General features: G+C 53.3%; 5 protein-coding genes across 5 annotated transcripts; 3 read left to right on the forward strand and 2 right to left on the reverse strand.

Moving 5' to 3' along the window:
* Nucleotides 1–2,713: 2,713 nt before the first annotated feature.
* N0V96_003255 (uncharacterized protein) lies at nt 2,714–3,358 on the forward strand (the record flags this gene model as incomplete). The annotated part of the gene is made up of 1 exon (XM_053191031.1): nt 2,714–3,358. The coding sequence occupies one exon, from the start codon at nt 2,714–2,716 to the stop codon at nt 3,356–3,358; it is 645 nt and encodes a 214-aa protein (XP_053051456.1).
* A 192-nt stretch (nt 3,359–3,550) lies between these two features.
* N0V96_003256 (uncharacterized protein) lies at nt 3,551–7,413 on the reverse strand (the record flags this gene model as incomplete). Its single annotated transcript, XM_053191032.2, has 15 exons — nt 3,551–3,750; nt 3,823–3,888; nt 3,944–3,988; nt 4,041–4,099; nt 4,170–4,213; nt 4,276–4,306; nt 4,500–4,814; nt 5,461–5,575; nt 5,633–5,856; nt 5,918–6,317; nt 6,480–6,527; nt 6,587–6,702; nt 6,762–6,819; nt 6,878–7,211; nt 7,291–7,413. 15 exons carry the CDS (start codon nt 7,411–7,413, stop codon nt 3,551–3,553), a joined length of 2,178 nt encoding a protein of 725 aa, XP_053051457.2.
* A 1,296-nt stretch (nt 7,414–8,709) lies between these two features.
* ROT2 (glucosidase II) lies at nt 8,710–11,755 on the forward strand (the record flags this gene model as incomplete). The annotated part of the gene is made up of 2 exons (XM_053191034.2): nt 8,710–8,794; nt 8,904–11,755. The coding sequence occupies 2 exons, from the start codon at nt 8,710–8,712 to the stop codon at nt 11,753–11,755; spliced, it is 2,937 nt and encodes a 978-aa protein (XP_053051459.1).
* Nucleotides 11,756–12,825: 1,070 nt separating this feature from the next.
* On the reverse strand, nt 12,826–14,297 carry N0V96_003258 (uncharacterized protein; the record flags this gene model as incomplete). Its single annotated transcript, XM_053191035.1, has 6 exons — nt 12,826–13,041; nt 13,131–13,504; nt 13,582–13,766; nt 13,826–13,853; nt 13,916–14,050; nt 14,162–14,297. 6 exons carry the CDS (start codon nt 14,295–14,297, stop codon nt 12,826–12,828), a joined length of 1,074 nt encoding a protein of 357 aa, XP_053051460.1.
* A 1,039-nt stretch (nt 14,298–15,336) lies between these two features.
* N0V96_003259 (uncharacterized protein) lies at nt 15,337–18,733 on the forward strand (the record flags this gene model as incomplete). Its single annotated transcript, XM_065756784.1, has 3 exons — nt 15,337–15,784; nt 15,950–16,402; nt 16,482–18,733. 3 exons carry the CDS (start codon nt 15,337–15,339, stop codon nt 18,731–18,733), a joined length of 3,153 nt encoding a protein of 1,050 aa, XP_065614551.1.
* Between the last annotated feature and the right edge of the window lie 5,630 nt (nt 18,734–24,363).

The following is a 24,363-nucleotide window of genomic DNA, read 5'->3' on the forward strand; positions in this document are numbered from 1 at the left end:
CGGCCGTCACGAAGGCAGTCTGCCGTTCGAGATCAGGCAATATTGAGTTATGCTAGAGTAAGAGAGCCCCATGGTCGGACCAGACGGATGGACAGAAGTTACCCAAGTGGGAGGAGACTCATCCGGGACGCCGTTCGAGTTGTGGTGAATGCCGATTATTCTTGAAGATGAAGACAATTTTACTGAAACCAAGCCACGATGCCTAATAGAAATCTTCTTGGCAGTCTTTTCAAGTGAAGCTCAGACTCACGGGCAGGATAGGCTTGAACCAAAGAGCACGGTACCGTCGTGCTAGCATACTTAGGGCACACGAAGAGCGCCTAGCAGATGTTTTCACCCGCAAGATTTGCTAGGGGGCATGGTAAGATCTAGGTTCGCCATTGATTGGAATTCCAGCAGACAATCCTCCTGACGAAGAAGGACAGAAAAAAAGAAAAGGTTTTACCTCTTTGCCGTCCCCTTTCACTCCATTCAAGTGCTTTGCTTTAAAATTCGAGGTTTCTTGCCCAAAGAATTGACGTCTTACACTGCTTCTGAGGCGCTGTGTGTGAAGACTCAGCCCACGTTAGAAGTAGCTAACGACCCAACCGGGCTATAAGACTTCAGCTTCGAATAGCCTGATTCTGACACAGGCTACATTGCATGCACTTCTACAAGTCTCGGACTTTTGGCTTAGTTAACCTTGAGTTCCATACTTTATAGGTATTAATCGTATTTCACTGGAAAGCGAGGTATGGAGAGACCCATCAAACTATGAGAACGGCTGAATATTAGTCTTCGACGGCTTTTTGGTGACTGTGGTGACGATCTATGCTGGGTACTCCTTGCCACCGAAGTCAAGGGACTAGCCTAAGTATGTGAGAAACAGCGGCGGACAGATCGCCAATCGATGGCGCATTTCTCGGACTGCCAGGCTGTTCATACAAAGGTACATGCACCTACGTACAGTCTTGGAGCATCGTTGTACCCAAGTATTAGCTAGTACCGGCCCGGGAGGTGGGCGAGCCACCCGCAGCAGTTCAGCAGATAGGAAGTGTTCATGAGGAATAGTCATGATCTCGACTTTTACTGTTCAACGGATAGTCGCTTCACGTCTTTCAGTCATCACTTGCTTGGTTGATTGATTACGAGCTGTTCTTAACCTATGGTGATGACCTTCGCTTGTTCCATTCGCCAAGCATCGTTTGCTGATTGCCTCAAGCATGTCTCCATCGAAATCGACTTGGGCACAGATCCTTGGCAACGCCTCGTAAGTAATTCGAGTTCAACTAGGATGTTTGTGTTTCTACCCATGGAACAATAAGTTCACGTGTACATGAAGAATTTCGGAAAGCAACCCAAGCAAAGCTACCCGGTTTCCGAGGAGAAGCAAGAAATAGACGAGACTGAGTAGCGAGGAGCAAAGCAAGGTCAGCAAGCAGCAATGCGAGCCGTGCCGCAGCTTAGCAGCACTCCAGGATTCAAGGCTTGACCGCATCTGGTTCGTGCGGTTTGCCTAGTTGAATGGACCGTGGTCATCTGCCACTCCCTCGCAGCGATAAGAGAGCTTGTTTGTCATATATCAGATTTCGTACACGAAACATCCTAGGGTTGGAGTCGAAACTCTCGCCATTTCCTTCCTAGTTGTGTCATTTCAAGACTCTAATGAACACGAAGGCTGAAGCCGCAGTGTGGCTGCCTCTACACCTGCGAGAAACCTCAATTGGCAAGTTCAAATCGCGATGCCCGAGTCTCAGCCTGCGCCATACCTCCAGAGAGATCATCTATCCACAGAATTCACTGCCATCAGGTTGGCTGGCCATTTGAGTAGCGGCACATCCCATCGAGTGCGCACTGATGTTCGACCTGCGACTGAACTTTCTATTAAGGCCTTCCTAGGCACTTTAGGAACATAGTAGAAAGATGTTGGAATATTCACTCCCGTTAGAGTATTCAAGGGGATGGTAAGAGTATTTTCACTGCCGCCCGAGAGCATGGACGGCGCGACAAGAGTTTGAATAGCTTCGGTAAAACGGGCACGGCTCAAATTTTGTTGTGGCGTTTGTCTGCGGGCGACCGAGAGCGTCAGCCAGTCAGCCTAGATGTGTTTACGCAGACTTGAGCATTCAGGAATTCCGTGGCCTTTGGAGAAATGGTACATCAAAATTAAGCCTCCATGTGGACTTAAATGCACGAAGGTAAGGGTACGACGGATTCCAGTGCGAAGCCCGCATGCCAGTGGAGACACCTGCCCGCGGGCATCGTGAAAACCGTGCAGTGACTTGTCCCCGACGATATTACAATCGGTCATGGGAAATTGGGGCAATGTCCGATCAACAAAAAAATAACCTCGGATCGTAGCGCGTGTGATAGGTTGCGTAGCGTGTGACGGGACGTCGTTGGAGCGTCCAAGTATCGGCCCGCGGCGGCCCGCACTGTCAATCCCCGACGGCGTCCTCACCTCACCTCGGTGAGCCAAGCACACCGAAGCGTTGACACCTCGATTCCCTCCGCCCCACCGAGAGCTCTTCTCGAGCATCATCTCCCGCCCGCCGACGGACCCAGCCAAAGCTCGTCGCGTCAGCCTACACCACGATTCTGAAAGATGACAGTCTCGCTCACGCAGAATACTTGATCAATTGCTTTTAGATACTCCTTCTCGGTATATATTATTGGAGCAACTTGCCCTCTAAAGACCGCCGCCGCCGTCGCCGACGCATCAAAATAAAGCACAATGCTCGCACGCCGCGCCCTCGCAAGGTTGCGGCCATCTCTACGCACAATCCGCCAACAAACACTACGAACAAAAACAGCCTTGCGCAAAAACTCCACCAAGCCTCCCTCCTCCCCCTCTTCCTCATCATCGTCCCGCGCCGCAGACCGCATCCTCGACCGCGTCCCCCTCCGCTTCCAAAAATACACCACCGGTCTCCGCAAAGCGCCCGTCTCGCACGTAGTCGCGTTCCTGATCCTCCACGAAATCACCGCCGTCGTGCCTCTCCTCGGCCTCTTCGGCTTCTTCCACTATACAAACTTTTTACCGCTCGAGTACGTTACGGGTCACTGGGCGGAATACGTCAGGGATGGCGTGGGTATGGCGGAGAGGTATTTCAGTAGGAAGGGGTGGTTTGGGTTCGAAGCTCAGGACCGAGGGACGATGACGGGGCAGTTGGAGAGGGACGAGGAGTTCGAGAGCACGCAGGATATACTGGAGAAGTGGCAGAAGGATGGAAAGTACAAGGTCGTGGTGGAGGTTGCTATGGCTTGGGCGATTACGAAGGCGCTGCTGCCGGCGAGGATACTCGTCAGCGTGTGGGGGACGCCGTGGTTTGCGGGTGTAATGGGCAGGGCACGCGGACTATTTAGATCCAGTCGGTAATCACAGTTGAAGATCTCAAACATCACATCACACTCCTGGTAGCAAGCAACACATGGCTCTTTGTTTGTGCTTTTTGATTGACCGATAGCTTTTCTTTATCAACCTAACATGGCGACATGCATCCCACCCGTTCGGCAAGCGTACGGTGGACGTCTACGGCTCGTGTATAGTGGCGGATTAGAGAAAAAGCATTTAAGGCTTCTCGTAGATCCAGTCGAACTGGGAAGACTTGTAGGAGACGACATCGCCATCCTTGAACCAGAGGGCAATCTCCTTCTTGGCGTTCTCGACGGAGTCGGAGCCGTGGCAGACGTTGCGGCCGACGTCGATGGCGTAGTCGCCACGGATGGTGCCGGGGGCGGAGGCAAGGGGGTTGGTGGCACCGAGAAGGACTGTAAGATGTGTTTTAGTATGAGGGTATTCGGCTGAAGGTTTCGTGTGTAGAGGATTCGCGAGGGACTTACCACGACCGGTCTTAACGGCATCACGGCCCTCCCAAACCATGGCGCAGATGGGGCCAGAGTTCATGTCTGTGAGAATGTCAGCTTGGAATCACAATGGTCAATGCATTGAGTTGGAACATACACTCAATGAGACCAGCGAAGAAGGGCTTGTCCTTGAGGTCGGCGTCTGTTTGGCAGTCAGCTATGCTTTCAAAGGGCACCGAGAGGGGTTAACGAACAGTGGGCCTGGAGGTGCTCCTTGCCGGGGGTCATGAGCTTGATGGCGACGAGCTTGAAGCTGTAAGAGACGTGTTAGAGATGACAAACTTGACCAGAGCAGGTAGGGCATCATCTGGGAGAAAACTTACCCACGGGTCTCGAAGCGAGAGACGATAGGGCCGATCAGGCCGCGCTATGAGAGGGTCAGCTTGCTGTGCCTGGCAACTGGTAAGAACCAGGTGCGATGAAGCGTACCTGAACGCCATCAGGCTTGATGGCAATGAAGCTATCTCGAGGTCAGCTTTTTTTTGTTCTGGTTCGTGGTGGTGATGTGTGCCCCTCTTCTGCCCGAAACCTCCCACGATGGCGGGGTAATTTCAGGGTAGCGGCGGGAGCTCAAAGAAAAGCAAAATAGCATGATGCGGCATTGCGATGCATGCTAGCTCAATAGAAAGGGAAGGATTGGGATGTATACTCACGTCTGCTCGGTAGACATTTTGGGAGAGGTATCAACGACGACTTTGGGAGTTGAAGATGGTTGATGTTCTTGGTAGATTGTGGTGGTGACAACGGAAGGGGCGACGGGAGGAGAAGAAAGGTCTGCTGCTGACCGCTGGTTTTGTTGGCTCGAGGAAAAAATTATGTACAAACCGAAGAGGAGAGCGAGAATTATGAAAGTTGGTGGGGGCAGCTTCTCTGCTGTCCTGCGGGCGTACTCGGGGAAGCTTGCATTTGCATTATTCTGCTGCGGCTTCTTGTGCTTCGAGGCGGGGTCGTTGTCCTGCGCGCCGCCGCTGTGGTGGTGGGGTTCCGAGTCTGCCATTGGATAAAAGAAAGCCTACCCAAGGCAAGGTAGAAATGTGGTGAAAAGGGTGTGGAGATTGCTGGACAGTGTACCGAGCTTCTGATACGGCAGTTTTGGAACTGTGAGCCAGACCGCCTAGTTTTTATTTTGACAGCTCAGCATTGATGGCAACCAAAAGGTGAAGGTTCACCGTTCGAAAGAGAGGGTGAGGTGAGGTGTGGTGTGGAATGGCATTAAGCCAAGGGGAAGGTTCCTTACCTATAGCACTTGAAATACAAAACGCCAAGCTCAAGTTTCTTTTCTCTGGATCGTCACATGCAATTGACCTTGAAACTCGCCCAAGAGAAGCTCAAAAGTCATGCAGTTTTGGGTTGATACATAAGTAAGTAAATAATCATGGTGCGTATTGATTGAGATTCTGGTTGTCAGGTACGAATCAGGTACCTATCTTCCGTCTCATTGCATCTCGGATAATCTCTTAAGTGGCACAGCGGGGCTCATGTGCTCTAATTGGTTATCCAGAGCAAGGTACCTCTCTGGCTAAGGTATCTGTATTGTGGGCCTTGTTCGTCCAACCTGGTCCCACCATTTCGATCTGTCACTTCCACTTCACTTGACATCAAAAAAGACTTGACAGAAAGCCGATTTCCTGCTCACGCGTGTCGTCATTTTCGACGTGGCTAGTGACGTTCCCAGTGAAGACGAAGTTCTTCTTGGATTCGTTATACAAAGGCCAGTTTGTCCCATTGACTAAGAAGCTCAGCGTCAGTAGTCATCCTGTCGAGGCCTGCAGAAGACCGCACTTACCAGATCCATTACTATTCGGGTCCCCTGTCGCAACAAAGCTGGCCCATGCAGTTGCCATGATGGAAGCCAGGTCAGAGAACGACTGGGGTTTGTCTTGCAGAGGCCACACGTCGTAATCGTCTCTGCTTTGGTCGTTGAAGACGAAGAAGATCTCTTTCGCATGCGTTGCGCCGATGTAGCGAGGTAGCCCGCTGACTGTAACGTCCCATCGATACTTGTAGAGGCTATAATACCAATCGACTGATCAGTAAGCATGTTCCAGTAAACCAGTGCGGTTATACTTACGGTACGTTGTAGGTCGTCCACATCTGAGCCGTGTAGCGAGTCGGTGCGATGATGTTAGAGTCACCAGCGAGCGTAACAGCTCTCTTGTATTGGTAACCAAGTTCAGCGCCGAGATCGTCTGGGTACGTGGCTAGAGCCTGGTCGGTTGCGTTTTGGCGGTACAAGTCGAACACACGACTTGCCACCGTCTCGTTGGCCTTGAGCGAAACGATGTAGTCCCTAAACTGCTCATCCGTGTCGATCTTGGATGTCGGATAGAACGTGGCGTTGTCAAAGTTGTTCCCTGGGATGAAGGCAGATCCTTCGTCTGTGTTGTGGCCGATGATATACGGAACCTTGACGAAGTTGCCCTTGGCCAGCTGCGCTCCCGGTGCATCGGCAACAAAGTCACCGTCAAAAACTTGGACTTGTTAGCCCAGCCTTGATAGCATTCTAATCCATGACAACTCACCTAGTCCGTAGGAAGCCCCTGAAGTGGCTGTAGAATTGACTATGGCATTCAAAACCTCGATTGGCACGTTTCGTAGACAGTTGAGCGTATCTGTCGAGTTGCAGCCTGTACCGGCTGTGATATTGTCATAGACCTCGTCCCACTTTGTGACATCGAGGACTGGAGCAAGTCAGTTCAGCAATAGTCAGGAAGTCTTGGCCTATAAGACGAGAACTCACACGGAGAGAATGGCGAGAAACCAGCAGGAGCTCCCGACTGAGAAATGGCGCCTCTGAACAGTCCGTCATCGCGCCCATTGTATGCCAACAGCTGTGCGCCGACAGAACCTGCACCCCTAGAAACAATGTTGAATCAGCTGTGCTCGAAGCATCTAGAAAAGTACGAAGAGCTTACGCGCTGTTGCCGAATATCGTCACTTTCGCAGGATCTCCTCCAAACGCTCCAATATTCTCTAGAGACATGTTAGCTATCGATGCTCGATCCAAGTGCTCTTAAAAGTTACAGCATACCTTGCACCCAGTGAAGCGCCAGTCTCTGATCCCTAAAGCCAAGATTTGCAGCCCCAGCGGCAACGATTTCAGATCCTCCTAGAAAGCCAAAGGCAGAAAGGCGATAGTTAAAACTAACACCAATGATGGGCTTCCCTGCGGCGACAGAGTCCCTAATGATGGACGAGAAGTTCAGCCGAGGATCAGCACTGCCGCCTTGGAAGTAGCCGCCCCCATAGATATACACGGCAACTGGGAGCGACTGGTTTGTGTAGTTGGAGGGGCGAACGACGTTGATGCTCAGACAGTCCTCGGAGATCTTGAAACCAAGCGCCGCGAGCCTGTTGTTGTCATTCTAAGCAAGGTTAGCAATGCCCTTCATGTAATGAAGGCTGCCCAGCGAGGAGTAACGTGATCCGGCCACATGAACGTACCCCGTAGCCGTAGCAAATGTTGCCGAACTGGGTGGCGTCTCTCGACCCAGTCCAGGAGGTGTTCAACGAAGCTGGTGGTGAGAATCTAAGGGGCCCTTGTTCAGGAGGCTGCGCAAATGGCATCCCGAGAAAATAGTCTTGCTCCAGTAAAGGCAAATGAACCCCCGTGTAAGAGCCATTCCTGGTTTGGACTTGCGGCGCCTCTTGACAGAGGACACCAGAAAGCCCGGCGAGTAACAGCAGTATCAGGCGCGTCATGTTTACGTCTGGGTAGGTGCATCCAGCGAGCACCAAGCATTATGTTCACGGGATATTGCTTTCCTTTTATCGCTGTCTTTTATGCAGCGCGGGCAGGAGATCACATTTCATCGTGGTCGTTGTTCTGAATATCGTCACAGTTCTTGACTCGCAACCCTGTCTTGATGACTGTTTCTTGGTTATTTCCGTATCGCTTAAAGCAAGAACTTCTGGACCTCCTTCTCAATTGAGGAACTTGCAGGCGACTTTAATTCTTTTGGAGTGATAGCTCACGAAATTGGCTGCACAAGCCTTTCCGCAACTTCCGCCATCTGCCGCTCTACCCGGCAATTGCTCTCGGGATCGCATCGAGCGTTCTCATGATGGTGATGCAGATCATGGTATGGTGAACGACCGAGAGCCAACCCAGATCTGTTGGATCCACACATTCCACAATCACCGTCTATAGTAGGTCAGGCTCGAGCAGACCCCGAGCATGAGCATTCGCAAAGATCAAGATATAATGTGGTATAATTTCTCAAAAAGCTCGCGATCTAAGGCAACATATAGAGGGCGCTCATAGAGGGCGTCTCGTCCTCATACGTGTATTAACCATACCGTCGTATTGGTATGGCAGTGTCCAGAAAGGTTGTGTAAGCGCATATTTCGCACATTTCGCACCCTACCAGATAGAAGCCACCATCAACTGTTCTTTACAGGAAACACCCAAGACTCTATCCATTGACATCTGCCAACAATGCATGTGGTTTGGAGTATCGCCAGTCATTTACTCCCATGGCGGGGTAAATATTTGGTCAGTAAGCTCTATGTAACTATCCATCATCGAATATCCGGTTAAGCGTGTTGTCTCCGACAAGCCCCTGTCTCCCGCAGCAAGCGACCTGCGCTAGTCCCGAAGTGGAGCTAGTCAAGGGGACAGCTGTTGAACTCAGGCCGTCTCACCTTCACAAGTACCTTCCACCCAAACGTCACCAATTCCTCCCACCCAACCTGATCCAAAGTGTACCAAAAACCACCATCAACGCGCGACGCGAGAGCACCACAAAGAAGATTCGCCTTCTTTCTGCTCTCATTCCCATGTTCGCTTCTTGATTCCAAAGGTTCTTACAGCAGTTCATCCAATCCCTTCGGACAAACACACAGTCGCCACACCCCTCCGCCATGGGGACCATCGGCAAGTCGTCCTACAAATGGACGACCTTCTTTGGTCTACTGGCGGCACTTAGCTGCATGATCCAGCCCGCAGGTAAGGACTCCCGTGACGCAATGACATTCCTTTTACCTGGCTTGTGTCGAATTGACGTCGCTTGGTCCCCCCATTTCTTGTCCTAGTGATACTGACAAGGCAATCGCAGTCATGGTTAAGGAAAATGACTTCAAGAAGTGCCACCAATCTGGCTTCTGCAAGCGCAATCGCGACTATGCCGATAACGCCGTCTCCCAGTCCTCGACCTGGGCCGCTCCCTACAATATCCTCCCCGACTCTGCCTCCCTCAAGGACGGCCAACTCCAGGCTATCATCCTCAAGACCATCAACGATGCCCAGGAAACCGTCCGCCTTCCCATTACCGTCTCCTTCCTCGAATCCGGCACCGCCCGCGTAACCGTTGACGAAGAGAAGCGCCAAAAGGGAGAGATCGAGCTGCGAAACAACAGTCCTGCCCGCAAGGAGCGGTACAACGAAGCCGAGAAGCACGTCATTGTTGGTGGACTGAACCTCGACAAGGAGGCCAAGGTCGCCTACCAGGACAAGGACCAAATCACCATTCAGTACGGCCCCTCCTCCAAGTTCGAGGCTGTCGTCAAGTTCTCGCCCTTCAGCGTCGACTTTAAGCGTGATGGATCGTCCCATATCAAGCTCAACGACCGGGGTCTGCTCAACATGGAGCACTGGCGCCCCATGGTTGACAAGCCTGCCGAGGAAAAGAAGGAAGGCGAAGAGAACGCTGAGAAGGCCGAAACCACCGAAGTCAAGCAGGAGGACGAGAGCACCTGGTGGGACGAGACTTTCGGAGGCAACACCGACTCCAAGCCCCGCGGTCCCGAGAGCGTCGCCCTCGACATCTCATTCGTCGGATACGAGCACGTTTTCGGTATCCCTGAGCACGCCGGTCCTCTGTCTCTGAAGGAGACCCGTGGCGGTGATGGCAAGTACTCCGAGCCCTACAGACTGTACAACTCCGACGTCTTCGAGTACGTTCTCGACAGCCCCATGACCCTATACGGAGCGATTCCTCTTATGCAGGCGCACCGCAAGGACTCCACTGTCGGTGTTTTCTGGCTCAACGGCGCTGAGACCTGGATCGATATCACCAAGGAGAAGGGCTCATCCAATCCCTTGGCTCTTGGCGTTGGCTCCAAGACCAACACGAAGACCCACTGGATCTCAGAGGCCGGCATTCTCGACGTCTTCATCTTCCTTGGCCCGACCCCCAAGGACATTTCCAAGACCTATGGCGAGCTCACTGGCACCACCGCTATGCCCCAGGAGTTTTCTCTCGGCTACCATCAGTGTCGCTGGAATTACATCTCCGATGATGATGTCAAGGACGTTGACCGCAAGTTTGATAAGTTCAAGATTCCCTACGACGTCATTTGGCTTGACATTGAGTACACCGATGGCAAGAAGTACTTCACCTGGGACGCCGACATGTTCAAGGACCCCATCGGCATGGGCAAGGCTCTCGATGAGCATGGCAGAAACCTCGTGGTTATCATTGATCCCCATATTAAGAACGAGGGGAAGTACGAGATCACCGAGCAAATGAACTCCAAGGGCTTGGCCGTCTTGAACAAGGAGGGCAAGCCTTTCGAGGGTTGGTGCTGGCCTGGTTCTTCTCACTGGGTCGATTGCTTCAACCCCAAAGCCGTCGAGTGGTGGACTGGACTCTTCGACTACGCCGCCTTCAAGGGCACTATGGAGAACACATTCATCTGGAACGACATGAACGAGCCCTCTGTGTTTAATGGACCTGAGGTCACCATGCCCAAGGACAACATTCACCACGGTAACTGGGAGCACCGTGACGTGCACAACATCAACGGCATGACCTTCCACAATGCCACCTTCGAGGCTCTCCTCACTCGCAAGAAGGGCGAGCTCCGCAGACCTTTCGTGCTTACCCGATCCTTCTACGCTGGCTCTCAGCGTCTTGGTGCCATGTGGACAGGAGACAACCAGGCCTCGTGGGAGCACCTGGGCGCTGCCGTTCCCATGATTCTGAACCAGGGCATTTCCGGATTCCCCTTTGCTGGCGCCGACGTTGGAGGCTTCTTCGGTAACCCCGAGCCTGAGCTGATGGCACGCTGGTACCAGGGCGGAGCTTTCTACCCCTTCTTCCGTGGTCACGCTCACATTGATGCCCGTCGCCGTGAGCCCTATATGCTCGCGGAGCCGTTCAGAGGCATCCTCACCGCCGCCATCCGCCTTCGCTACAGCTTGATGCCTTCTTGGTACACTGCCTTCTTCCACGCCCATCGCGATGGCAGCCCAATTGTTCGCCCCATGTTCTGGACCCACCCCACGGAGGAATCTGGCTTTGCCATTGACGATCAGCTGTTCGTCGGATCGACTGGTCTTCTCCACAAGCCCGTCGTTGAGAAGGACAAGGAGTCTGTCGACATCTATATCCCTGATGACGAAGTGTACTACGACTATTTCACCTACGAGAAGCTCGCCACCAAGAAGGGCCAGTATCTCACCAGGGATGTTGCTCTCGATCAGATCGCGCTTCTGATGCGTGGTGGCCACATTTTCCCTCGTCGTGACCGTCCCCGCCGCTCGGCCAAGCTGATGCGTTTCGACGACTACACCCTGGTCATCAGCGTTGGCAAGGATGGTGAGGCCGAGGGTGAGCTTTACGTCGATGACGGAGACTCGTTTGACTTTGAGAAGGGTCAGTACATCTACCGCAAGTTCAAGCTTGACGGCAAGACCATTGTATCCTCCGATGCCGAGGGCCGTGACTCCAAGTCCGTTAAGGAGGGCTCCTGGCTCAAGGCCATGAAGGAGGTCTATGTCGACAAGATCATTGTTGTCGGCGCTACCAACCAGCTCAACAAGAAGGAGGTTACGGTCACGTCGGAGGGCAAGAGCTGGACTGTCCCTGTTCAGTACCACGCTGCCGAGAAGGGCCGCGCTGCCTACGCTGTTGTAGGCAGAGTTGCTGCCCGCGTTGGAGAGGACTTCAGCATCGCGTTGGCTTAGGACCGTCCAAGGATACGAATCCACCGTCCGAGGATGAGGAGACATTCTTGAGTTGATGCAACTGCTATCACGTGCTTCGTCGTTGGATTCTTTGCCTGAGCTGTCAGGCACGGCAGAACCCGACGGTCAGTAGATGTGAAAACGATGGAGACGCCTGAGCGGTGAAGCACACTAAGAATAGAGATAGTGAGCTCCACAGATCGTCACAAGGATTGATGATCGAGAGGCTTAACAAGTCATTAGAGCGCTCCATTAAAGAGAGAATTGACAAACATGTTCACAAAGACTGCCCATTGCTCAACTTGAGTATACACTACTCGCTCCTTCGAAACTCGATGTGATTTCGGTTAGTGATACTAGAACTGGGTCGGTGGCTCGGGAGTGGAACGCTGCAACATCCGTCGGGGTTCCTCCGTTGTAGTGGATAGATTTCGTGGAGTCTCATTCCCAAGAATTTCCGCTCCCCTCCGCCACCGACTTCCGCGTTGGAACAGTCCGCAATGGCGTAAATTCTGGCTTTGGGGCTCCGCATGTCAGGGGGGCTTGTTAAGCTTCAACCGAGAGCACAGCCTCGCTCGCTTGCGATGTGCCTGATTTCCCTGGTGGATCTCTACATGGTAGGATGTCCAGGGGTGGTGGCTTCAATCACCTTGTCCTGGACGACGACTTGGTTCCTGTGATCGAGGGAGATGTCGGTGCTGCATCTAGAGGCGCTCAAAGAAGAGTCTCATCAATGCTGAAGCGCGCAATTTTCAGGTCGAGTCGCGAAGAGCTTTCAACTTGTTTAGTTGCTCGACAGCTCAAGAGGCTGAGAAAGGGGGGAAGAAGCGTGAGGCTCGTATCATCGGATGACTTGTGGTTATCCAGGACTGAGCAAGAGGTATTTGAGATTGAACTGACTGCGCAAGACTATCTCTTGGGGACCCCTCTCGAATGTAACCGAGCCACTCGCCTAGTTCATAGCCGTTTGCAAACCACTCGTACCTGCCTTGGCTTTGCGCCTATTACGCCATCAATAGCCCGAGCATTCACTTATTGTCTGGAACTATCGGCGTCTAGGACTAGTTGACTTACACGTTCTGCTCGCCGAAAGCAGAAGAGACATCAAAGCAAAGCTTCTCCGCAGATATCTTTCCGTCACGATTCAATTTCATTGCTTCATTTACTGACTGAGGGCTTATTCTTCCGAGCACCTTTACCGGAGGCGGCTTGATGGCATTGCTCTCAAGCAGACCAGGGAGCCGCTCGTACATCTCAGCACTGAGTAGATGATTCGGCATTGAGACCTGTGGACACGGTGTGTAAGCGACTCGGGCCTGGCGACATCATATGACGGATGTCCATGGGGGGGGAGAGGAGAACGGCAAATACATACAGGCCAATGCACCAACTCGCGGTACGTATGAGCCGTCGGAAACGCAGTGAAGACGAAAACATCAGTTACTTTGATGTTTCTCGGAACCTCCTCGGTGTTTGCCTTGCCCGGGCGGACTGTACAGAGCACTCCAGGTCTGCCGTCTAGCGCAGCGGCTGCCGTCGCTGAGGAGCTTGCGTTTCCAATGGTGTCGAAGATGTGTGATAGCGTCGGTAATGCAGTCTGGAGTTTCGTCACTACGTCGGTGTCGTTGTAATCAAAGACATGGGTAGCTCCGGCATTCTTGACGTAGTCAAAGTTGCGAGGGCTGCAGGTGATGGCTACGGGATAACCGTGAAGCTTGGCTAGTTGGACGGCGAAGTATCCGACGACAGCTATGTTGAAATCGTCGTCAGTCGACTGAATCTTCTTTGTTGAGTGAGCCGTCATGTTCGAGAAGCCAACTACTTACAGCTGCCGCCCCAGATTAGCACAGGAGGCTTGGTAGTAGATACATCCCGCGAGAAACCGAGGCAATCTTCAGAGAATAGTGCCAGGTACGCAGTGTTTGCGGCGAGCGGAACGGCGCTGGCCTTGGGACTCTTGACAGCGCTCGGAACCTTGAAAGAGATGCGCTCGTCGGCGATGCAATAGGACCTGTGCAATTCATGATTTGTGAGGAAAGCTGCTTGAAGCGATTGCGAACGAACACTTACGAGTACGCCCCAACACCCTTGATTTCTCCTATGAAGTACAAGTCTTAAGTCAGCAATGCAAAATCCGGTGGGAATCCTGGAATGGCTCACCTCCCCACACTAACGCGGCGATTCTATCACCAACCAGAACTCTGCTCACATTTGGGTGGGCTTTTATAACAGTGCCGACAAAGTCACAGCCTAGAACGGCACCGTCTCCAAATGCATCGACGTCGAACGCAAGTCCTGTTGAGGAATGAGTAAGCTACGAGTTCAAACACAAAGCCGAATTCAGAGCCGACTGGTTTGAGGGTTGAGGATTGCAGGGTTTTGGAGATTATGGCCGGGATGACATACGATCTGTGGGATTGAACGCTGCCCACTCGACACTGACGTAGACTTGGTGAGGTTGTAGCTCCGGTAGCGCGACGTTTTCCACAATGAGCTGTCGGTTTTGTTGAACGACGGCAACGGCCTTGTCCATGGTACTCATGTCGCGAGAGGAAGGCTTGTCGGAAAGTTTCGAAGTAACTCACTAGCCAAACGACGGTGGAAGACGGATGAGGTTGAAATTGACTATGCACTTACTTAAGCGTACCATACCTTGGATGAATAGTACGCACACTGGCATCAGCTGCTCCGTCCCTCATTTACCCCTCTCAAAACCTGTTCCCCACCAGATGATTGACGGCTTTGGTGTGGATTGATGAGAAAACAGGCCATAATAGAGAACCAGAAGTAAGGATGCAATGAATCTTAGAAAGACGAGTTGTCTCAAGGATGCTGAGTGATTACCCCGTGGCGGAAGAGATATAGAAAGCGCGGGTTCGGACCCGCACTCCACGGGGCCGCGAACCCGCGTTTTCGCATTCGTATGCCCCGCATCGCCGTTGCATTGCCGGCCCTTGCAAGCATGGTCTCGGCCTACATTATGACGACGGGTATCGTCTTCCCGGAGAAGTGGCAACTTCAAGCATGTATTACGGAGAAAGCACTCGCAGTCCAACTATTCCGCGCAGCTAATGGCGATGTCCTGCAACCCTACTTGCAGTACTGGCAAATTGGATGCATGATGGAGCAATTTCACCGCCGCCTAAGGTCGTCACCCGCGGAGTTCAGCCCTTGAGACTCACCAAAGTCCTCCCTTCCTGATATTTCCCAAGATATTTCGACGAAGGCCCGATGCTGTACGCGTATAGACCGTCATGTTTTCGATTTCGTATACACCTAATCTTGATGAAGCCACCGTACAGGGTTTTGGAATGGAGTCTTGGGTAATTTGCTTGCGAGACTTCATGTACATCCGTAGATCCATCTCGTAAAGAACATCACGCAGCCACGTACCATCTTCTATGATGACTAGTATGGTTCCGTTGGAGAAGTCCTTCCGATGAGGGCAACGATGCGATCCAAGACCCGCGTATTCAGTCAATGACGCTTCTTAAAAGGAAGCCGCAGCCCTGCTGATCTCAGCTTGCAGGAGAACAAGAATCTCGATGCTCTCACGGACTCTGTTCCTCCAAGCAGATGTCATGCGTGGTCTACGATCCCTCGCCACGCTCACAGCGTCATTAACAACGATGTCTGAAGCCCACAGCCTCGACAACTTCGTCTCCCCTCCAAACACCTACCGCCCAAAGTTCAGATACTGGTGCGATCTACTCTACCCAGTCCAGTGCCCCCCTGACTTTTTGAGCACTAACATCTCATCCTACACAAGGCTACCCGATGCCGAAGTTGACATCGAAGCAGTCACCCGCGACGTGGCAGAGATAGCAGCCGTCGGCGCCGGCGGCCTTGAGTTCTTACCCTACTACCAGTTCCACTCGCCATCGGCAAACTGGTCCACCTACGGCTACGGCACAAACGCGTCTCGCGGCGTCTTCCGCGCGGCGATGCAGGCGGTCGCGGACAATGATATTCTCTTTGACTTTTCGATTGGCGCGAATCAGGGGCAGGGCGTTCCTTCGGAGCCTGAGAGTATTGGGCTGGCGTTGGAGTTGGTGAGTGTTGACTATCCTACTTCTTCATCTCATTCTCAAGACCCATACACTTGTCTCTCTCATATAAATCTCATGGAGTATGGGAACTGGGAATGGTTAACACCACTTTGTTAGGCATATGTCAACATAACAGTCACTCCAGGACACGCCTTCAACGGCACTCTCCCGCTCTCGACCCAACCCGCGAGCCCGTCCCTCCACCTCTTCATGCACCCCTGCGAGGAATTCGGCCAGCAGAACCTCTCCTTCGTCCTAGCCGTAGAACAAGCACCAGGGTCCAACGCTTCGTCAACCGCCGTCAACCTCGGCCGCGTCATCGACATCACCACCTTAGTCGACCCGTCCACGAGATCAGTCTCCTGGACGACCCCCAAAGACTCACAGAACACATGGCGTATAATGGCATGGTACACACGCTACACCAACCAGCGCTCCATCGAAGCCGCACCCGATGCCGCAACGTGGGTGCAGAACGGGTCCTGGGTCACCGACCACTTCAGCGCCGCGGGGGCGAAGAAGCTGACGGGTTTCTTTGACGAGTACATCATCCCCGAGGAGGAGGATAGAGAGCTACTCGCTCGCGTGGGGAAGTATGGTATGTAAAACATCCAACGGATGAGACTCAAACTACTCGTCAAGTCCAGAAGCCGTGGCTAAAGCATAAATCTTTCAAGCCTGGGAAGACAGCATGGAGATGGATACAGCCCTCTGGTGGACACACAACTTCGCCGACGCGTTCCACACACAACAGGGCTACGACATTGCAACCTGCCTCCCCTTCCTCATCCAACGCGAAAACTACTGGGCCGCGCAGAATCTGCCCTACGGCGAATCCTTCCTCTCACCAAGCAACAGCACGCTGGTCTCGCGCTGCAACGACGACTACCGCCTCACACTCCAAGCCGGATACGAAGACTACATCCGCACAACCTCAGAATGGGCTTACGAACGGGGACTAGAATACTCCAACCAGCCAGCCTACAACCTGCCCCTAAACATGCTCGACTCAACCCCCCTCGTCAATGCACCTGAAGGCGAATCCCTCGGCTTCAACGATTCCCCCTCCCTTTACCGCCACCTCTCCGGCCCAGCCCACATGGCCAGTAACCCCGTCGTCTCCTCCGAAGCCGGCGCCGTCAACGGCGCATCCTACACCCAGACCATCGCGGACCTCCTCCGCACCGTCCGCCGCGGTCTCGCCGGCGGGGTGAGTATGAATGTCCTCCACGGGTACGCGTACTCGGGCGTCTACGCGCAGACGACGTGGCCCGGGTATACCGTCTTCGCGTACACGTTTACCGAGATGTGGGGGCTGCGGATGCCGGCGTGGAGGGGGAGTCATCACGCTGGGGAGGGTGGTAACAGCACCAGTGCTGGATTTATGGCTGATGCGATGGCGTATGTTGCGAGGAACCAGTTTGTTAGTCAAGTTGGTACCGCGAGAGTCGATCTCGCGTTCTACCAGTACGCTGCACCGTTCGCCAAGGTAGTCTACAAGAGTGATAACCTCGAGAAGATGGGCTTCACGTACGACTATATCGGCCCCGCGAGCTTCTCTTCCTCGAACGCGGTCGTCAGCGAGGAGGGCGTTCTCGCGCCGGATGGCCCCGCGTATAAAGCACTCATCTTTGCCAACCAGACAAAATTGACGCCGGAGATGGCGGCGCAGACGAGAGCATTCGCGGAGGCAGGCTTGCCCATCTTCGTTGTCGGTAGTGCGGATTTTCAGAGCATTGGTGTGAATGGGGCTGATACTGTTCCGAAGATCATGGCAAAGGTCCTTGAGATGGAGGGCGTGACGGTGCTTGCTTCTGCGGAGGATTTACCAGCTGCTCTCGCTGCTCTCAACATTCGGCCTCGGGTCTCGTTTCTGGAAGAGAGTACTACTGACAAGTGGTACTCCTTCTCGCGAAGCACAGAGGACGCGGAAGTCGTGTTCTTATACAACGACGGGGAAAACTCCACGACTACGAACGTCAGCTTCCTCGATACGGCGGGCGGGACACCGTACGTCCTCGACGCCTGGACAGGCTCAGCGTCACCACTTTTACAGTACACCGTTAAGGAGAACAAGAATGTCGTGCCGGTGACGCTCGCCCCGAATCAGACTGTCATCCTCGTCTTCTTCAACCACACCTCATCCGCGGATGATGAACATAACACATCCTTCCTGCCTCGTCCACCAAACACTCACATAATATCAACATCTGGCCCCCTTCAAGGCCTCCTTTACACCACGTCTCAAGACCTCACCACAAACACCACGACGAAAAATACCCGCATCAGCGGCATCACAGCACACCTCGCCCCCGGTACCACGAATATTACCCTCGCCACCGGCCAAACCCTAACCTTCACTACCTCTCAGCTCCCAGAAGCAACAGACCTCGACACATGGAACATAACAGTCAATGACTGGAGCAGTAGCAATGACTCTCTCTCCATGGAGACCGTGGTCACAGCGCACCGATTACCCCCCAGTCCGCTAGCGCCCTGGAAAGATCTAGACCCCGTGAACCTAGGCAACACAAGCGGAACAGCATACTACGAAACCACATTCAGAACCCCATCCTCATCTATCGCGGCACAACGCCTGGGAGCTCATCTTCACCTAGGCGCTATCACGGACGCAACGACACTCTGGGTCAGCGACGAGAGAGTCATCCTCGACGTGAACAGCTCGCCCGACGTTGTGGTGGACATCACGGACTACCTGAACCCCTCCGCGGGCGCCGACAACGTGGTCAGGGTAGGAGTTGCTTCGACGTTGTGTAATCGCGTGAGAGCGGAGCAGGATAGCATCATGACGTTTGGAGTTGCTGCTTCTGTTGCGGGTGCGAGTTCTTTCGAGGCTCACCCGGCCGGGGAGTATGGACTCAAGGGTCCTGTGTCGGTTCAATGGGTCGAGGTTGTCGACGTCCTTTGAAGCAGCATTGTCAAAAGTCTGAAGAAACGAAGAGTGGAGTGGGCTAGGGTTTTGTAGCATTTTTTCTCGTCCGCTCCAAGGTATATGGCACGTTCAGAAGGCGACTGTGACTTTCAATTTCTTGTATGATGTGACTTTTTGGTACATTGAAACTCTACTTGACAGCATTTGCAGGCATAATTAAAATCTACATATAATTATCGCCGAATTTCAACTATGTTCCATAAGCTCTCACTGACAGGCAATAGAAGTATGATGTATCAATGTCCTTCTTTGCTACTTTCATCTCGTAGCCCACCCAAATTACAATTGACTTTGAGCTTGCAAGTGTGTGGTCGCGTTGCAGGAGTTGCGACGCCTCCTTCACTATGGGTTATGCAGCATCTCAGGGGTAGAGTTTGATATACGAAAAAGTATGGCAGAGTGTCGTCCCCTCTAAACAAATTGCATGGCAGAAGAAAAGCAAAGCAAAAGCATGGACGGCATGGACCCGAGACAGCGCCAATATGATTCGCATTAGCGGTCTTGTCGAGAGATAAAGCAAACTCTCTTCATTGGATCCTCTTCTTTCACTCCCGTAATCGCCGCACGGGGCACAGGCATGGTGGTCGCACGTCGTCGAAAATTAGGGGGTTCAGGGTGTTTCGCGTCAGGAGCCTTGCATGTGAAGAAACGTCGCTGTCGCGTCGGGGCGGCTGTCCTCCGCTCCGGTACTCCATAGACCGGTGGGCTGGCGTGCGTTTGCTCTCATATGCGCTAGGCGGGCGGCTGCTGGTCCCCGGAAGGGAGCCCTGAAGCGCAAGGTCAGGGCACATCGTCGGCAAGGGATATTGGATGGATTCTGGCTTGATATGGCGCGGTCGCGAGCGATAGCACGGGCAGTGGATGGCGTGTTGATTCGTCTAGAACGTTGAGCAATTAGCAGGGCCAAGGAGCGGTCTGGCTCTTCTCAATCTTATTGCGCCTGGTTTAAGCGGCTTCGCAATCAAGGGTACGAGGTCGTGGAGGTCAAGGGCTCGCTGAGATCGCTACGAGAAAAAGCGGACACGAATTCTGGCGGCTGACGATGCTTGTCACTCATTTTCCCAGTCGGAGAATCGTGGGTCGAGGAATCTGCTTGCTCTGAGCTGTCCTCCCGGGCTGACGCCGATCACCACTTTGATGGGAAGTGAATATGCGGGCGTGGGATTGCTATCCGGGAGATGCGCGTAGACGAGCTCGGGGAACGAAAGCTTGAATGTCGAATCTGAGCATGAGCAGCGCGCCGGCCGTTACAGCATCTGTCTGGTTCGCTGATATGCGGCAGAGCATGACGACATGCTGGCAAGTTTTCTAGACGCGTACTTTGACGGTAGAGCAACTGGTGTGATAGACAGCTTCGATCGTTTGATGCCGATCGAGTTTCCCCGACCGGCATAGAATTTCTGAAATGGTCCTTGCGGTCCTATTGATTTGGGTTGTTGCTGACATAGCCACTCAAGAGTTGCGATGAACTGCGGCTTCCCAATGATGAACCTGATTTTCTTTTCGACTGTCACTGCCAACTGCCAATTGACGATGGAAGAGATGTGTAGCTATTTTGGGAGCCCAACACCATCGATTTGGAGAAAACTTTTTCGGTGGCTGCAACCATTATGGGCGAACAGTGTGCTTGGTACCTGCATCCCACATTCTTCCAGCGGCAAGCGATGTACCGTCCGCTACCATTGGAATGGGTGATGGCGGTGGTGGCAAACGGCTTCAGGGCGCGAATGAGAGAAAACGGGCAGGCGGAAGTCTAAAGAGGGCAAGCCGGAGAGTGACGTGGTGATTAATTCGGGCTGGTGTGTTGTAACCTGTGCGTCGCACTGCGTCGGAACCCTTTTGGCACTAAGGCAGCTAGAGATGTGGGAAAAGAGAGATTTTCAGGAGGGTCGGAATTCCAAGGACGCTAGAGTGCGTTATCGCCGTGCTGGTATTGAGGCGAGATAAGGCATGTCTCAAAGCGTCAAATCGTGGTGGTAAGGCCGTGAGACTGTGAGGTATTCGTAGGCTGTGGTGTTCAGTGCTGAAACGGCTCAAGATTTGACGACAGCCTGTGAATTGCGGCGAGCAGCATTGGGTTGGTGTATCCGTACTGTGGCCTGAGTGGTTGGTGAGGAACCCTTGCACTCCTTGTCTCATATTCTGTTGTTGTGACTGCAGTCATCTCTCTCTTGATCCATCTGCGAGTGATCCGTGACTCTGTGGTATCGTCGATGGATCCGACCGACCGACTTCTACTTGCTGACTGGAGTGTACTCCGTAGGAAGCTTGACAAGATGAGCCTGCGGAGCTCAGTTTGGTGTCGAAGGTCCAGACCGACTCAACGATCTGGGGAGAGAGCAGAAATTCTGAAAACTCTTCTGGACGTTCTGGAGTCCAGGACATTGCGGACGAGGGGGGGGATCATGGATACGGCGATACCATGGATAATGGGAGGTGAACGAGGTTGGGCTCCGTGTCTGAAGATTCGGCAGACTGTCGGTCGTGGGCCAAACCCAGCGACGTCGGACAGTGACGGCACCGGGCGTTGGAAACAGTGAGCTTCCAAAGATTCGGGGGACGGTGGGCCGAGCTGAGGGTTAGGGGCTCAGCGGCCGGGTCCTGGTGTCTTGGCAGGGGAAAAAAACGGGCGAGGAGGACCCGTTTTGCCGTCGTCGAATGCGGAACATGGAAGGTCCAGGAAAGACGCCGTGTGACGTCAGCCGTGATAGGTGGGGCCATGTTGAGAGACGGGCAACCTACCTTAAGGTAGAGTGGGGGTCCACCACAGCAAGAGGAAAGAGCACCCACCCACGCATGTCGCACCTGCACCCGACCGTCGGTCCATTCAACCCGCAATTTGAACGAGAAGGAAGGTGCGTGTTTTTTGTTGGAGATGACCCAACGCGAGGAAGGAACCGACTCTGGAAGCTCGAGATCAGGAGGAAGGAGCCTGAGGAGTCATCCTCCTTCGCGGTCCACCCAGCTGAATGACCTGAGGCACAGAGACCCCTTTCATTGGCAGGCGAATTATGCAGTCCGAAATCCGAGGTGGATTGGTTGGTTGTTTTGCATGCGTGTCGATGTGACAAGGGCGGGTGATGGCCACTTTTCGCATCAAAAGATCGAGTGAGCCATCCGCTGATTAGCCACTGCAGACACACGCAGGATTGCCAGAAGTGCCAGTGGTAGACAAGCACACACGTACACCAGAATCAGATCAGGGCAAACTTCAGAGAATCCAGAGGTCCAGAGGTTGTTCTTGCGGCCGCCAAGACACACCGGTTCTGCCATGGTTTCCGCTCGTGGAATGGATTTGCGGTAGTCCCTCGTATCGAGACGAGTTTGGCCTGGCGTTAGTCTCTTTTCTGCCACTGGCAGTTGTTCTCCCGCGCTTCGGGCTTCTGTAATTCACCGTCGTCCCAATTAGTGCCAAGTATCTTGCACAACCTCGAGAGAGGATATGTGTGCTAAGAGAAGGTGGTGAGAGCATCTGTCGTCACTGGCTGGTGCTGGCACTGGTGACACGCTGGTCTCTGGTCTCTTCGGGCCTTTCCACAGTAGATTGGGCTTTGGCAACAGGCATGCATTATAGCCATCGGACGCTATTTCTGTTGAGGGTGGCTTGCAAACTTGATGCTGCTAGACACACTACTTAAGGCACTTCGTGGTATTCGCACGGCAGTCAAGTGCAGCAAGGGATGCCGTGCGCGAAAAGTGGCGGCCATGTGCGTATGTGATGGTGTTTTACCCGCCCGCCCGTCTTCATGCTCCTCCCCTGGCGTGTAGGTATGCCGGCATAGCATGGCGATTCGGGCGGCAGCGTGTGTGATCTGCGACCGTCTGTTCGCGGGATCGGGAGAGACGGTTCAGTCGGTTGGTGGCGTCGGTTCGTTGCGACGCAGCGGAGAGCCTCACTATGCGACTACCTCTCGGTGTCTCAGACGGCGGCCACCACCCAGGCCAGGGATGAGGCGTGTGGATGGACAGGCAATACCGCAGTGGAAAGGCACCAAAAGGATCGCGATGACGGGCGATCGTGGGTTTGACCCAGTGGGGGTCTCCCAGTTCATTGTGCTCCAGTATACCGTAGGGATGGATGCGTAGCTGCAGTCTTTAGATTCTCCCTAGTACCAGCCATCCGCCATTCGAACGGAGAGTCGGAGACAATGTGAAGCTCGAAAGTGACCCATTGTTGGTAGGGGTTCCGATGACATGTGGATGGTGCATCCCAAGAGGGATTCCGATTCACATCATCTTCTCCGTGCGCGCATGTGCGGTGATGAATGTTTATGGGGAATATGACGATGAGGACAATCTGTGAACGACGACGACGACGCAGGCGCTAGCCGCCATTCAGTTTAGAGCTGCCGCGGACCGACGACGAATATTCGGCGCAAGGGGCGTGATGTAAACGTAAAAAAGCCAAGACCTTGGTAGTGCGACAAATCGATCAATGGGTGATGCTGGCTTTCCGCAACTTTGCAGTGTGCAACACTGAACACAAGGCAGTGCAGTAGTTACCGTGCGTGCTGTAAAACACAAAGTTTCGGTCAAGAGCGAAGTGGAAAGCCAACGGGGCCCTGCAATTCAGAGTGAATTGCAATGTTGCAGCGAGAAAACCAGCCATGGCCATATCGCCCACTGCGGTGCTTCCGAGTAATCAACTTGACGGAGGAGATATTCAGGGTCCCTCCCTTGCCCCTTTGTTCCTTCCGTCTACTGTGTACAACACCTAGCACGATACGGCAGGAAGCGAGTGAGTGGTGTCGTTGAGATGGAAGGCACGAAGGTAATACAAAGCTCCGGCTGGGTACCTACCTTCAATCTCTGGGCCCTGGACTCCAGAAGCTAGAAGAACCATTTCCTCAGCCCTTGGAAACCACCGACATCCGTCTTCACCGTAACAGAGAAAAACAAAGCGAGGTGGGAAGGAACGAAGGGTTCCTGTCCACGAAGGGTTCCTGTCCGTGGGAAACAGCTGCATCCCAGTGAGAGAGAGAGGCGCTCAAGATTCCAAGGTTTCCAGGTTCACGAGTTGAATGTTCCCTGCAGCGGCTCTCCTGTCAGATAGCACGGACCCGGTTTTGAGCCCAGTGCCAGCCGGCATATCGCTGTCGCATTCGCTGCCAATGGCCACTGCCACCCCTCCACTTGAGCAACTTATCCAAGCTCACGCCTCCGAGAAAATGTCACTCGAAAACATGAAAAGCTCCTTCCTTAGATATCGTGATGTACGTGTCCAAGGTACCTTCCTCACTCGTTTCCCAAGAGGGAGATTCGTCCAAGTTGATATTCACGGTATATGCCTTGAGCAACAAACAACAAGAGGAAGAGATACAGCTACTGCATAGTAGAGAGAAATGCCATTGCCAAAGCCAGACGGGCCAGATTGATGGCCCCAACATCCAGGTCCAAGGCCCACGCCCAGCTAAAAATGGAGACCCAATTTTCAAATGTTAATGACGAGCAAGCCCCCCAAGCAAGATCATCGCGCGTCGCCCCCATTCTTTTTCTCTGGGCACCGACGTGGCGCCGCGGGTCGAAGGCTCGAAGTAGCGATTCACAAGCGCCACCACTGGTCAACGTGAACAAGGCTCGGACGTGCAGATAGAATTCTGGAGACA

The sequence above is a fragment of the Colletotrichum fioriniae genome, assembly GCF_027942845.1.
Source record: "Colletotrichum fioriniae strain IMI 355084 chromosome Unknown scaffold_3, whole genome shotgun sequence".
Lineage (NCBI taxonomy): Eukaryota > Fungi > Ascomycota > Sordariomycetes > Glomerellales > Glomerellaceae > Colletotrichum > Colletotrichum fioriniae.